Source organism: Leuresthes tenuis, unplaced genomic scaffold (genome assembly GCF_036924035.1).
Source record: "Leuresthes tenuis unplaced genomic scaffold, fLeuTen1.0.hap1 SCAF_9, whole genome shotgun sequence".
Lineage (NCBI taxonomy): Eukaryota > Metazoa > Chordata > Actinopteri > Atheriniformes > Atherinopsidae > Leuresthes > Leuresthes tenuis.
The window spans coordinates 15,766,041-15,782,022 of record NW_027325363.1 but is presented as its reverse complement, the minus strand read 5'-3'; the positions used below and the strand labels follow the sequence as shown (position 1 = coordinate 15,782,022).

Sequence of the window (15,982 nt, the reverse complement as noted above, 5' to 3'; positions counted from 1 at the left end):
TAATCTCATCTGTGCCCTTATTTACATCTTTGTGCTGGCTGTATTTACTCCTCAAAAGTGAAAATGTGTAAATGTCAGCAGAAGTCTCAGCCTGGTAACCTGATTTATTTAATGTGTAAAATGCCTCCTCTGGGCAGTGTCTTCATTTTGGCCTAGTAGCCTACTTTTTCTATTATGTCAGCACTCCTGGAGAGAAGACCCCGACATTCTGCAAAGCATAGTGTCTGATTGTACTTTTTTTGTGCGCATGCGCGTGTGGGTTTTCCAGATGGTACATTTTCCATCTGAATTTAATGGTTGAAGCTTTATTGCCCCACCGAGTGAAAAAAAACCCTCATAGAATCCTTTTCAACTTTGGAGGAGTGTGTGTATAATTTTGTCACTGTCAGTTATTAGCGTTATGGCTCCAATGTTGTAAATACAAAGTTGTTACGTCAACTTCCGGAGATTAAATTCACCTCTATACAGTTTACTTTAGATTTGTCGGCTCAAATATCAGACCACTCTCTCAAAATAATGGCCGAGCAACATCACAAGCCTCCTTTGTCTCCAGTATTTACTGCTCTTATAAACGAATCGTTTTCTCAGTTGTCAGTAAACCTAAAGATGAGGGTCAGGCCTTCAAAGGCAGCACTGCCTGTTTGTTTTGTGACAACCTGAATGAAAATTTCCAGGGGCTTTACACACGGCACAGGTCTTTGATCCAACGAACAGCCAGTACATGCACAGTTCAAACCTTATCTAATCAAGTCATTTCTGTTATCTGCTCCTAAAGTTCAAGTTGATTTATTGATCTTTTTCCTCTTGCCTCCTCTCATCAATGCAAAATGTATTATTGCAGTCCAGATGTCTCATTTCTTGTGACATTTGTCTAATTATAGACTTTATTTGAAAGGAGACAAAAGAGGGAACTGGATGACTTCAACATCATCTCATATGATTCACCCATTTAATTTTCCCTCTCATGTTGGCAAAACTGGGAATGAATCTTAATGAAAATGGCTTTGGTACAAAGGTAAAAAAAAAACATATTTTTGGTTTGATGTACAGCTAAGAAGTGGTACATGGTGTCATTTCCATACTGTTCCTTAATTGGGGAAGTGGGAGGGATATTCATTGATCAGGATTCCAAAAGTCAACAGCCCTTTCTGGGAGAAAACAAGTGACATATGTTATAGATTTTTATTCAGAGTAGAAGTACAAGATAATATTAAATTTCACAAAAAAATTAACTTAATTCATTTATAAAATCATGAATCAAAGACACAGTGTCAAGTAAATGTATGACCACTATGTCCGCAAAATACAAAATGAAATAGACAAAACACAACAAAGAGCTCAGTTGGATGTTTCATCTTCTGGCATGTCTCCTCAGTCTCCAAGTTTCAAGCTTGTGCAAAAACCTAACACAATGATCAGAAATGTCCCGCCTGGATATGAACTTGTACTGGAACTTAATGACTCTTTTAACTCTTCCCCAAAGGCCTCTACCAAGATGATGAACAGCCTCTTGCCACACTGACTGTGTCTGTTGTAGTAACTGTTTTTCCCGTGTGTATTATCTCTTTCATTTTTGACCGCAGCTTGTTCAGTTAGCATATCTTTAGATTGCTTCTGAATCTTTGACCAGCGGTCTGTTATTGGACTTTGTTTCCACCCAAACCATATCTGTAGAGTTTACCATGCTGACTGTGTTCCTGGCTTGAACTCTTCTGTTTTTTACCTACCGACATATCTTTGTTGTGAAACTGATGTGTTGTGTGCTGTGGACCAACATAGCAATTACGTGTTCAGAAGTGACACTGCACCAATATTCAACATTTTTCATCATGGTGTAGCTTAGCTTTTTTTCTCTTGGGGTGGATTCAGTCTAGTGAAGCTCGATTTGATGTAGAATAACTGTGATCTTAGCTTCCCACATTAATTTACTTGTTACTGTACAAATGGGAAAACGTCTCAATCCGGCATTGTAACTGCAAAGTTGAGTAAATTAGCACGATAGAAACTTCCCCCTCTCAGATCTTCAGTGTACCAGCTGCAAGCTGTTCAACTCTGGCATTCAGATGCTATCATGAGCCCTGCAGCCACTCATTTGTCTTTATCCTCTACTCATTGGCTTGGCAACAGCTATTTGTTTTCATTTATCATCAGCTAATTCACTTGAATGACGTAGCCCTGAAAAGTGGAACAAATACACAATGGTCTACTATATTGTCAGTTTCTGTTTAGGTTTGTTTACTGATGTTGGCACACACTGTGCGTCTGCACCACCATTTATTCATGGTCAGGACAAATGACTCTGTCATTCTGCCATTGATTAAATTAGTGTTGAAAACAACATGAGCCTACCTGATAGTTGACGAAGCTGCTGCTTTTCATCAAATCCGTCAGTGTGACATACTATACATAGTAGCACTAAATGCTATTTGTGACTGTCAAACTGAACATTTCAACAATGTTTTAAATGATTTCTTAAAGCAACTGTTGAATAATCTTGGGTTCAGTTGTTTTGCCGAATAAAATAAATCTTACCAATAATATATTTAACCAACGATACTGACCCCTTTCATCTTTCTTATTCTTTCTATTGGTTATTAATAACTATTCCATTTAAACTGCTATTTGATGTCTGAATTCCATATCGCAGAGAGTTTTAGTTGGAAACTAAGCAGGGATGTTGTTAGAAATAAATAAATGTACCGAGTCTAAAACAAATCATCTTTGCAGAAAGGCATTGTGCATGAGAGGCTATAAGAACACAGCCTGCTTTCAGCCTTTCCCTCAACAAAAGTTACAAAATTGGGACACTCAGCACAAAGTGGAGCTGAAATGTATATCTAAAAAAAATACTTACTCAACAGGTTATATTACACAACTATGCCAACTATGCCCATGGTTTACCTAATTAATTGTGTCCTGTTAATGGATTAAAAGTACAAGGTCACTATTGACATACTTTGCCAAATTATTTCAAAAGGAATGTAAATCTTATACAGGCGCTTTTCACTTCTAGAAGCAGACCTGCCCATATGTCATGTTTGCGTCTGAAAACAAAGACCTTTCCTTTCATCTTTCTCTGACTGAGGTGGAAGGGCAAAAACAAACACTCAGGAGGCACCTCTTTGCACAAGGTTCGTGGAAATAATTTAGTAGGAAGGTGCATCATCAAGTGTACGGAGTACCTGTTCAATCAGACTTGTGGACGTGATAGGGGGCGTTTCCAGGGTTGGCTACTCATCGATCTACTCTCACGCTCCAAGCCGTTGGGTAGAAGAGTTCCAGTCTGTCTGAACGTATCAAGCGTGAACGGACTCGCCCCATCTTGAAGTATACTACACGCAGAGAAGCAAACGTGTGTTCGGCTTTGGACTGAGCTGAAATGAAACACCGCGTATCAGAGACGGCTGCATGCAGGGGCTGGTGCGCGCTGGCACTGGAGGGAAGCAAAGATCTTCACTGACAGACTAAGGGACAGTTTGGACAAAACCAGAAAAGTGTAAGAGTGAGCGTCTTTCCATTAACTACCGTTCATAATGTAAATAGATATAAATATCAACTTCAGCTCCAAAATTAACAGCAGAAGTGTTCGTGTTGTTTTGCTCCCCTCCCGCCGTGCCAATGCTGGAATGGCTTGTGGCTTTGTGCATTCTGATCCTGCTGGTCTTTATATGGCCAGGCTCCAAATATTTTGGTACCGGGCAGCCGGATACCTTGCTCCGTGGATTAGGGATTTCACAGCGGGCAGCCAAAGACAGGACCGGCGGGCGGTGCGTCTCAGACCGAGATGCTCAGCCGGTCTGTGTGGGACCTGTGACTGATGAGAAAGCTTGCAGCGCGGCACTTATATGCAAACCGTCTGCACTGGCCAACTACCTTCAGAAACACTGCAGGACTTTTAGTAACTACTCGCCGTGCGTCGGCTGGACCTGGCGGGCCAGCGCCTTTCTTCAGAGTGTGTACGAGGCGTGCTGGCCGTACGAAAAGCCGATCCAGTTTGTGCGGGACAACCTGCAGCTCAGCGACGATGGGCTGGTGTCGTTGGACTGGGCAGTGCCTTCTTACCAGAAAAGACGCAGGACTTCTAGTCACTCCACCAGCCCGGTTCTTCTCATCATTCCCAACTCTTTTGGGAAGATCACAAGAAATGTGCTAAAGGTAATCTGTGCGTTTTCGCCTTTCTTACAGACTTTAGTGTGGGAAATGACTAGAAACCACAACTTCACATTCTCAAAAGGCTAATCTTATTTATCCAGACACTTAACACAAAATATAAAAAACAAGGAGCAAAAAGATTCACTTGAAACATTTTTAAAAAATGATTAGGCTTCTAATAAAAACAGATTGGGAATCCTAATACTGTCTGCCATTTATCTCAGTTATCCACATGCATGTTTGGAACTGTCAGGAACTCTATGTGTCTCGATTAAAACATACATCAAAATTCAGAAGCTGCATAGATCTGCAGTCTGTCAAATATGCCATTGTAAGTACAGTAGCGTTTACACTTTAAAACAAACCTGAAGAGACCATTTTTATAGCTGAAATGTGATGTAATGGCAAACAGCAACAGAGTCAATCTTTTTACAAATCCAGAAACAGTTTTACACATGCACATACTCTGCTGTCAAATTGTATTTCATAGATTCAAAACAGAGTTGCTACACTAATTCAAAGGAGATGCTGAAAGATGCCAGCGCAAACCTACAATTGCCATTTGTGCAAAGCCAGCCTCTTGAGCTCAATGCAAGGGAAGCTCATTTGGTGGAAAAGAGCAGAGCAGTAAAAAGAAAAAGGGAGAGCGGATGCAGCGCCAGCACCAGTCTTACTGCTCTTTCAATAGACTGACAGAGGTAATTGAGAGAGGGATTACAAAGCATCACTTGACTGGTGAAGCCTTTGAGTGTATAGCTGTGCCACGTCAGTGTCCGCTGGCTTTTCACCATTTGGGGCGTCTTGCTTCACGCTTCATTTCGTATTGTTAATCTTTGTGTCTGTCGCTGACACACTGTCAGCTTCATGTCAGAAGTAACAGCTCTGCAAAAACAAAAATGTGTTTCGTGATGAATAAGACTGATCAACTTCATTCTGAGTTGATGCAAATTTAAACTGAGTGGTTTAGATGACTGCTAAATAAATGGCAAGAAGTAATGAAAGTGAAACAAAAGCAGGAAAATTAAACCGTCTCATTCAGACAAATTAGTGCCTTGAGTTTTTTTTTTTGTCATCATTAGACTAGAGAGTATTTGTGATGCTGTCAGCCAGTTCCACTTCAAAGGGCTTGAAGCTGAGGCACCATAAGGGATATACACCAATTAAGATTGCCCCTGTCACTGGTGAGACTCGCCATGCAGAAACTGGTTACAGTCTCAACGAGCGAATGAGGGACCCGTGAAAGGAGCTCATGTTTGCGTGGGCATACACCGAGAAGAAACCAGAGAGAGAAATGTGTGTGTGTGTGTGTGTGTGTGTGTGGGGGGGGGGGGGGGGGGGTTGAAGTCTGGGGCCTCATGGGTCTTGGAGTTCTCCGTTTAGAACAGCCCATTTCAGGAATTTATGAATTAATGAATGAGTCATTAAATTAATCATAATTTTACACCCAGTTTTTCTTGTGCTTCTGTATCTCACTTTTTCTGGCACGGATGATGTCCATTCACAGAGATGGTGTCACGTACAGTCAGCAGTTTCATATTCAGGTTAGAGTTTGAAATCACCACAGAAAATGCACACATATTACTTTATGTATTTCTTCAACAGGCCAGTTCTCAGTGTCTTGTTCTTTTAGTGTTAGTCTCTGTTTCTCACCGTTGTGTATCGTCTTTTTGTACAGTCTTAAAGCAATAACGCAACATTTTGCAGAATGTATTTTTTTGCTCCCAGCTAGTTTCTGACAGTTAGTGAAAAGAATGATGTAGCACTCTCATGCCTGCTGGTAATTGTAAAGCAGCCTCATTTTCACCACTGTAAGGAAAGCGATCCGGCTCTGCAACATATTTTCATATGTTCTACTCTTGCACATGCCACACTTGTGAATCTGACAGTGTTTGGCTTCATAGGTTTTTTATGTAATCTTGCTTACAGACAAAGTAACAAACAGTAAATTTGTAGTATTTATCCACGCTCGCTCTTCTGTCATATTCTCAGGACCCCTCGACAATACAAATCAATGCAGAAGGAAGCTTTTAGCCTCTGCTTTTAACACAGTGGGTACACATTGTGAAATTCTGTGTTACTGCGTCATGATCCAATGGACCGGATTAACATTGTGAGGCATTGTATTTTAATCTTAACTCTGCTAAAACACTAACATCCGAGTAAGCTGTTTTTCATTTGGTTATAAATAGATACCCCTGAATGACATTTGTTGCATTTGCCATCTAATATTGCCTCCTAAATTGCTACAGCCCAAGTGTCAGTGTGCCACGCATCATGACATTTTGTGCAGATATCATGGACACCATGCTTTTACAAAGTGACACTAGTTAATGTCCTGGCATGAAAACAGGTCATTAGAACTAAATGCACAGTTCCCATGTCCTCACATCTGTGTCGCAGGGTGGATCAAAGAATGGTGAAAATTGTAGAATATTTCCCTGGTGATTTTGAAAGGTATTTTCACCTGAAATGCATAACCATAATTTGAATGTACTGTATTAATGGAGTGTCCATTCAAAACAGGCCTTTTGCAGCTTGCATCTGTGTGTTGGCTGAAGTGAGCCCACAAACACACATGATCAAAAGAGGACGGTTATCAGGATACACTATCCAAGAGAAGTTTGCTTATTTAGACACTTATGTGAACATGAAGGTGATGCAACCTTGATGACAAAGGCCTCTTAACAACAAAACAACCAATTATGACATAGTTCAGCATTCTGACTGATCTTGCACTAACCAACATTAAAGCTTAAAACAGCTATTTAAAACAATTTTTTTTTTTTGGGGGGGGGGGGGGGGGGTGCTAATCAGCTTGTTTAAGCAGATGTACCTGTGTTTTTATAAAAATCTCTTTGAAACATTGCTTTTGGTGCAAAATAGGCGTACAAATAAAGCACGATGGCACAATATGCACACGGTCACTTATTCAGTTGTGAGATATATCCTGTTTCCTTTTTTTAATGCCTCAGTATGAATTGGACCAATTTGGAATTATTTGAACTGAATTTGATTGGATTATAATTAAACTCTATGTTCGAAGCACCCTGAGATTACATTAGTTGTGATTTGGCGGTATATAGAAAAAAACTGAATCAAATTTAATAGAATACTACTTAACTGCACTCTGCAATTACTGCTATTTAATCTTTATCTTCAAAAGGTGCCAAAGCAATTGTAATATTATGAAGGTGTGTATAGACCTATAGAAATGATCTCCTTATTCACAGACACTTTCAGAAGCCATAAATATCCCTGCAGGCAGACATCCAGCTGTTGCAGCCGTCTCATCTTATGTTCTAAACACCCATCACATTTTCCTGAGAGAACAGATTTATATGTGTGAATAATGTCACGACCCAGTTCCAGTGAGTTTATGGTTCCTGCTAATTGTTTAGGCTGTAAGCACTCATTTTTAAGTATTCTCCATTCATTAAAGTGTGTTATAGTGTGGTCTTTCCATGTAATTTACCCGAGACACTCAAATATTTTTCCCCTCTTGGTTTATCTGCAGAGAGAGCTGCTTTGTGTCTTGTTAAAAGCTGGAGTGCAATAAAGAATGGAAAATTTCACTATTAAAAGTCACAATTTTATCAGTGACCTAATTATACCAGAGAAAACATTTATTTTCCCAAATATTAAATTGTCTTTATCATAGATGTTACCTGCAGTAGACGGTGTGACTCATTACAAACATATTTATGAATATGAATATATATACTGTATATTATGAATATACTCATGTCTCTATAGCTACAGAACGCCTGCGCTCTCTACATAGTTCACAGTTTGGTGTTGACAGACTGGGGCTGAAAAATTCACACTTAATCAAATTTTTACTACAGACAGTCAGAAGGTGTTACAGCCTGACTTACAACGTTGTTGTGAAGGCCTTTACACTCAAAGTGTGTTGACACTGCATGAAATTTTAAGAATTGGTGAGTATGTCTGTTGGACAGGAGGGAATGAGTTCCAAGTCAAGACCATTTCCTTTTATGAAATATGCAGTTACTTGGCAGGATCTGATTTTCTGTCTATCAATAACTCAATAGAGCTGCATTTTCATGACACAATTACACGTTACCACCCAGTTTAGTGATGAATACTTGTTTATTTAAGGATGTAGACAGAGCATCCTACCATTGTGTTCAACAAGCCCTCTATATTAAAATGAATCTTAATGAAGGCTTGTGAAACAAAGAACATAGCTTGAAAAATGGTTCGATTTTAGGTCTTTCTTTCATTTCCAGTTTGCTTAAGTCAGTTTGAGTCAGAGGCACAAACTGTTTTGGAAAGCTCATTATTTTGCCAACGTTTGTGAAACTTCACAGCACTTCGGCATCCAAATTCTTCAACTCTATTCTTTCTGCTATCTGTTTATGCTTTTATTACAAAGAATCGTCTGATGAGTCGCCAGCAGAAAGTATTAGGAAAATGGGAGGGACTTTTTAAAAATAGTGGGCATTTGATTGGATAAAGCATCTATCTGTCACTGCCTAACACAAACCGTTCGATGGAGAGTAGCCAGTTGATTAGAAGAAAAAAGGGAAAACTTCTTTTCCTTCAAGAAGATTTCAGTTTTACAGGGGTTTTTTTAGAGGCTCTGCTATAGTTGATGCTTTAGCCGCCTACACTAACATCACTGAGAGCATCATTCTTGTTTGTCCTAACTATGGTGCCTCAGCCATAAACAAATAACTTTGAGTCGAGCAAGACTAATTTTCTTGTGATCTTGTGAGAATCTAACATCTGTTTCTAAAATGATGATTAATGACCTGTAGTTGAATCCCCATGCCTGTGGAAGAGTATTTAGATAGGCTGCTGGTCTGAAAAAGAGGACAGGGTTGTGCAATGAGATGCTTTTCTGCTCCTAAAAGGCTTTAAATCAAATAACACCCAAACTGAACTTAATATATTAAGACCTGTATATATATTCCTGTGGTGGTCTTGCAGAAGAATTTCACATCATTCAGTCTAAAATGAAGGGAATATTACCGAAGTGCACAGCCTTTTTTTGCTGATATGTCTGTAGTACTGCCAGGGCAGGGGGGTGTTGTCCAGTGTGGAGTCTGCACTGAAGGAATTTGTCACAGAGCTGACATTTAATCAGCTCTGACAGTAAACAGCGCCGGCGTCTGTCGCTCATTGTCTCTGTCTCTGCAGTAAAACCAGCATCTCTCACAAAGTCAAATGCAAACTTCCAACATCATGAATTTGTAAATCTACTGTATGCAAATTTGATCTGAAACAAAGATTAAAATATGTTTTTTTTATCCATGTAAAACTAATAAGTAGAATCTCTCGGTGGAAGTTGTTTTCTTCAGGCTGCATATGTCTGTGCAGTTTGACAGTAACTTCTACAGATTCACGTTTGAACATGAGTCATAGTGCATGCCTTGAACAAGAAGTAGGTTTTAATGATGTAAGATGGATTCTCTCATTTCTTTAGATTCAGTGAACGCTGACTAATAACAGTGGTGCCATTGCTACCTAAAATATCCTGGGCATGCCCAGAATTTTAACACTGAGCTGTGGTTGCTCATTGCTCATTGAGACCTTTTGCTGTCGATGTCTGATTTTGGTTTCCTCTGTGAGGCTGGATGAATACCTTAACTGGCAGGTATGAGCAGTGTCAAACCACTCAGATCACCTCATTTCAACTCAGCTGCCAGATTCATCACTCAGCCCCAGCTCTCATAGGCAGTTCAAGTTGTGGAGCATCTAGTGGTGTAGCTCTTTATCTTTGGGAATTAAACTGAACTCTGAAGTGATTCATATTCATTTAAGCCTTCCACTCGTGCTCTAATTTAATCAAAATGATATTGAACTTCATGGAGTGCTCTGAGGATGAAGCTTATGAATAAGTAAATGGATGTTGTTGTGGTGTATAAGCCCACCATTGGACTACCCAGACTCTGCCTTGTTGAGTAGCTGGCACAGTAAAACCTCTTTTCATACACAAAAACAGAAATGGGTTAACTTTGCTGCAGTATCTCTCAGCTGGTAAATATTTAATGCAGTAATTCTGCCGCTTCTCCTGAATTCCAGTGGGATTTCCTCAGATTTAAAGCAAAATGTAACTTATTTCAAACCGAATAGTTAGATGCTCCCGTTAGCACCCACCCGTGATCAAAGACATTTTGTATGACAAAAAGATAAGCACACTTTGTATAGAGATCAAACACACATGTTTACAAGGAAAGCAAATCTTCCTATGTTTTCTCACTGTGTGTTATGATGAGTAATTCATTCTAATGTTACAATTTCGGAAGCCCAGACTGGATCAGTGTCTCATTTCCATTCACCATTTGCATTGAGAGCTTTTCCGTGGAATCTTTTAACTTCCTTATCTGTTCATTTATGCTCTGAAGCCAAACTTTGCAGCCTTTCCAGATTAAGCTAAAGTATATTTTTCCTAGTTTGGAGTGTTTAGTGGAAAACTTAGTGGGAAATTGGGGTGGACAACACTCCCACTCCCAATAATACTACTACTAATAACAGATAAATGTTATTTGATCTAATGTTAATGTGGAGTCTACACTTTTGTCATATGGCCAAATATAGCAGCTTCTTGCATTGTTTTCTTGTTCATCTTGCTTGATTTAAAATGGCCACACGTTGGCTGTCAGTCATTGCAGCAACACGAACTCTGTCTCTTCACAAAGAGTTTTCTATACCCGCTTAATCCAATTCAGGATCGCCTGTCCCAGCTGCGATCGGGTGTGAGGCTCAACAACATTTATGCAACAGTAGAATGTTTTTTGTGGGCTGAATTAAGCTCATATAGAAATCCTAATTTGCACTTGTGAAAATTAGAATTTGTGTCAGCAAAACATAGAGTACATGACTACACTTATAGATGTGTACCATTTACTCCCATTCTGTCTCAAAATGCCACATTTGTATTATAGTCATAAATGAGTTAACCATCCATCCATCCATTTTCTATACCGTCAATCCGTTAATCGGGTAGCGGGTGGGCTGGAGCCTATCCCTGAGTTAACCAAAAGAAGAAGAAAAAAAGAGTCGTTCTATACTTCTTCTCAGCTCAGCTGAATGAAAGAACAGAGCTGTGATGTCACGTCTCTGGCAGGAAGTCTTTCCATATTCATACCCTTTCAGCTGTCCTGTGCCAGTTCAGCTCTCAGCCTTGTTCAAGGACAGCTACAGAGACAGCTTTCTGTGTACTTCCCTGGCATCATCTCAGCTGAAATAGTGCCTAAGATGGGCCTTCATCAAGGTCACCAAAGAGTCTGAAAACTGCCACAAATTCCTGTATGTTCTCCAGTTGAAGGCCAGGTGGCATCATTCCAACACATGGCCACCTGTCTGTACTGTGAGAATGAGCTTCTTGTGTGTCAGTATTCCTGTGAACTACAAGAAAATCCATTTTTATTAAGTTGAGAATGTGAACAATCAGTTGACTTTCATTTTTTTCACACAATAAAAAGTTGTACCATGCAAGTTCAGGTGTCACAACAGTCTGGAGATTTAGTGGTACAAAATGGAGGTTTTGTTTAATTCTGTGGTGTTACATCCAAGAGACGAAGCCACACAAATTCAACCATGTAGCCAACTCATAAAGACAACAATAAGTATATCAATGTTGTGTATATAAACTACATTCCTTATCTACCATAAACCATTAAACAGCCTCATATTTTTTGAGACACATGGCTTTCCATTCCTTTTATTTATTCATTCCTGTTTCTCTCTGCAGCTGTGTGAAATGGCACTGTCCCATGGCTATCTTCCAGCTGTCTTCAATCGTCGCAGCCACAACGGCACGCCACTCACAACCATCAAACTCCAGCAGTTTGGCGACCCCACAGATCTGCGTGAGGCCGTGCGCTACATTCGCTACCGCCAGCCAGCAGGAAGACTGTATGCAGTTAGCGAGAGCTCCGGATCGGGCCTCCTCCTGTCTTACTTGGGGGAATGTGGATCGTCAAGCTATGTGACGGCAGCTGTCTGCCTGTCCCCTGTGTTCCGATGCCAGAACTGGTTTGACAACGGGCTGTGTTGGCCCCTGCAATGGTTGTTGGCACTGTATCAGAAGATATGTCTCGGAAGGTAAGAAGGGGGAGGTGAGCCTGAGGAAAATATGCTAATATAAATCAGGTTATAAGTTCGATTCCCAGCTGGGACCTTTCTGTGCGGAGTTTGCATGTTCTCCCTATGTATGTATAGGTACTCCAGCTTCCTCCCACCGTCCAATAACATGTATGTCAGGTTAATTGGTGACTCTAAATTGTCCCTAGGAGTGAGTGTGAGCGTGCATGGTTGTGTGTCTCGTTTGTCTCTGTGCGGCCCTGTGATGGATCCAATGACAGCTGGGATAAGCTCCAGCGCCCCTCGCAACCCTGAATTGGAATAAGCGAGTATAGAAACTGCATGGATGGATGGGTTATTTACAGTGGTCTGGGTAAACCTAATCAGGTTTTTATCAGTTTTTGCCATCATTTCTAGGTGTATTCCCATCGATGTCATGCCAAGCTGGAGCTGATGAAAATCCACGACCAATCACTGGACGTGGGATTGGATGCCAGATAAACACTGCAGTCAAAATCTAGTTTTTAGCCAGTGTTTTTGGGTTTATTGAGCTTTTTTTTTTTTTTTTTTTAAAAGTGATATAGACACACCAAGCCAATCAGCTAGTTTAAACCAAAACCCTCCTTGCTGTGAGGTGATAATATGTACCACTGCTCCCTTGTTGCACTTGTCAAGATTGAAAGAAATTCTATTTGAACAGTTTACAGTAGATTTCTGGATGCAAACATGTTTACTTTCATGCAAACCTTATTATTATGAGACATGTTGCATTATTTTAAAGAAATATGATAGGTTTGGTAAATTGGGATCTACAACTTGCCTATTTCTTTCATTTTCCTCATGTGAAAATGGATCACAGTCTCAGGAAGATCGTATAAAGAACAGTTTCTGGAGGCCGAATCAACCAGCATATTAGAATCTGTTTTAGCAAGAAAAACATTTTTTTTCTTTTTTCTTTTGTTAGCCAAGAAGGAGAAACTGAAAAATGGGGCTTGTAAGACCAACAAAGCACAAACGATTGGGGAAACAATCATGTTACCGTAGCAACAGATGGCCTGCTTGTTGTCAAGTTATTGATTCTGAGGGGCATCGTGACCTAAGTGAAGTTTCTCAAATAAAGACCATTAGAGAAAAAGAGACCTGTGCAGCTCTAAAAATTGATTTGCTTTTTGGATTTTAATTGCTGTCTCTATTTTGTTGCCTTTGTTTGTGCGTCCTCTTTTGTGCACGTGTTTTGTATGAATACTGTAGGTACAGGACCGCGCTGGGTGAGACCATGCAAGCAGATGTCCTGTTTTCTAGCTGTTCCTTGCGTAGTGTGGAGGAAGCGCTATTCTGTCAGACTGGACGTGTGGGCTGTACACAAGCAGCAACAACTGGGACCAACAGTAGCAGCAATGCCTCAACTGTCTGGGATGCTTACTGGGAACGCAATGAACCCTTAAGAGATGTGGATGAAGTGGCTATTCCTGTTCTGAGTGTGTGCGCAAAGGATGACCCTATCCGCGGAGACGCCCAAACCACGTTACCTTTGGAACTCTTTGAGACAAACCCACACTTTTTTCTCCTCCTAACTGACCATGGAGGTCACTGTGGCTTCTCCACCCAGTCGGAGAGGAGGGCCACTGGTGCATCGGGTGCATTTGGTTCTGTGGCTGCTCCAAACAGTGCAGTTGGGAGCAACGATACCAACTGGAGTCACATAGTTCTCCTGGAATTCTTCAGGGCGACCACAGACTTTTTCAATGCAGAGGAGAGAGCAAAGCAGCTCGCTGCAAAGAGGAGGGGGCTGGGGGGGGTTGGAGGAGGGAGAGCTTTCCGTCACCGCAGTGTCAGTACATGTAAACGAGTACCAGCATGTTCCCATAATATCCATGCTATTTACAATTGGCAGAGGTCCTACACACGATGAGCAAAATTTAAAGGAAGTTGTAGGTTCCTTCAGGTGTTGTAGATGTTGTCTGCATGCTTGAGGTTGATGGATGCACTTCTTCCTCAGCAAAAGCTGATTTTTTTCTGTTGAACCATGCATTGTTAATGTCAGTGTTTACTAGTATTTAGCTTTCTGCCTTGAGGGAACACAGCCATCTGTAGATCAGTTGAAAAATAAGGATCCACTCTTAGGGCACCATTGATAACATGCACGGATGCTTTGTGATCTAATTGAAATTTGGGACTCACACTTTTCTGTGCCTGAATGACACTCAGCTAGAGAATGTTATAATAGCCATAATGAGAAAACTGCTGGGGATGTGAAGGACTCGGTGAAGGTTTATTCAAGAGAGAATGTGTTTGTGTGTGTGTGTGTGTGTGTCTGTTCTCACACTCTTGTTGTAAGTCATAAACCATTCAGTTTTTTTCCAAAAAAAAAAAAACAGGCCACAAGATGGCATGCAGTTGTTATGTTTAAACTGCTGAGATGTCAATGAACTTCAGTATGGGTGTCTATATCATATCCTACCAGCAGATTCACACCCCTTAAATGCCAAACATAACTGTAATTATCTGCTTCACATGTTACACAGTTTGTTACATTTATAACCACATATGTAATGTTTGCTTTGCCTTATTTGAATTCTACTTGTATCTTTATTTTATTTCATGAATATTGGCCAGCAAGCATTGTGGTTAGAGAAGAAAGAAAAAAAAAACTCCTATTTTCAATAATTTGATCTAAATGATAAATGAATTTGATCAGTTCATCCACTGTTATTGTACGGGTGAAAGAGTTTATTCTGTATAAATGTCCTGTGATGCACAGAATAGAGGAACTTGTGTGTTATTGCTATCTAGCAAGCTTTTAAAGGAAAGTCTGTGTTGTGAGCTTATAGTGTTTTAGGGGATTAGATTGAGGCATTTTGTGACTTTTTTTATTACATTTTTTTCTTCTAGCGACTAAGTACCTGCAGGTGGTGAGGCCCAGAGTGTCACTGGTTTTACTCTGAGATGGAATATTTGGGTTTTATGTTGGAAAACTTTGTTCCCTAAACTTTTTGTACTTGTGTTTATTCTTGTGCATTAATGAATAAATTATACAAATTATGAAACAAAGTAACAGTTTCTTTTGCTATTCAGATAATAAGTAAAGGTGGAGTTATGTGACTTACTTATGAGTAAGTAAGTTTGGAGAATCCGAGTGGAGTTCTGACAGCCAAGATAAAACAGCCGTTGTGTTGATTTTTACACAGTGTGACCTTTTCATTAGACAATAACATAGACTGAATTGGTTTCTACTGAAACAAGTTGTTACAATGCTGGATGAAGGACCACATTGCAAAAAACGACTCTCGGGAAATGTAGAGACAAAGACTAACTCTTTAATCCTGAAGTGTCATGATCTCTATTTGTGTCAAGCCACAATTACATTTTTAAGAATAAGGACCCATGACACAGACCTAACAAATGAGACCTAACTAAATTCAATTTGCAAAAAAAAAAAAAGGGCATTGGAACGTGTTACATTACATCTTTGACACTTGGTGGTGGTACTTGAACATTTTTTTCAGAAATGTGATCTATATGGTCCAATTGGTTAGTTTTATATCCCCTATAATTGTTTCTTTAAGCAAAAAATGGGTCGGCGCTTTTAAAGGTTAGACCTATTTCTAAATGGCAAAAAAAAGGATCCTCTGGCTGTCTTGTTCTGAGCGGCATTTAGCTGGGCACTCCCATAAAACAAGAAAACATTATATTGAAATGCAGTGACTTTTAGTGCCTCAGATGTCACTATTGTGGAAATCACCATATAGGCTCATGAACACTTTCACAAACCTCTGTA

At 40.1% G+C, this 15,982-nt stretch overlaps 1 protein-coding gene across 1 annotated transcript; it reads left to right on the top strand.

The window, feature by feature from the left end:
- The first annotated feature begins 3,111 nt into the window (after nucleotides 1–3,111).
- On the top strand, nucleotides 3,112–14,794 carry abhd15a (abhydrolase domain containing 15a). Its single transcript, XM_072392542.1, has 3 exons — nucleotides 3,112–4,155; nucleotides 11,873–12,225; nucleotides 13,456–14,794. Exons 1-3 carry the CDS (start codon nucleotides 3,619–3,621, stop codon nucleotides 14,114–14,116), a joined length of 1,551 nt encoding a protein of 516 aa, XP_072248643.1. The 5' UTR covers nucleotides 3,112–3,618; the 3' UTR covers nucleotides 14,117–14,794.
- Nucleotides 14,795–15,982: the final 1,188 nt, after the last annotated feature.

Coding starts and splice junctions, on each gene's coding strand:
- abhd15a (XM_072392542.1), top strand. CDS start 3,619: ATGCTGGAATGGCTTGTGGCTTTGTGCATTCTGATCCTGCTGGTCTTT. Junction 4,156..11,872: donor TCACAAGAAATGTGCTAAAG/GTAATCTGTGCG, acceptor TTCTCTCTGCAG/CTGTGTGAAATGGCACTGTC. Junction 12,226..13,455: donor CAGAAGATATGTCTCGGAAG/GTAAGAAGGGGG, acceptor TGAATACTGTAG/GTACAGGACCGCGCTGGGTG.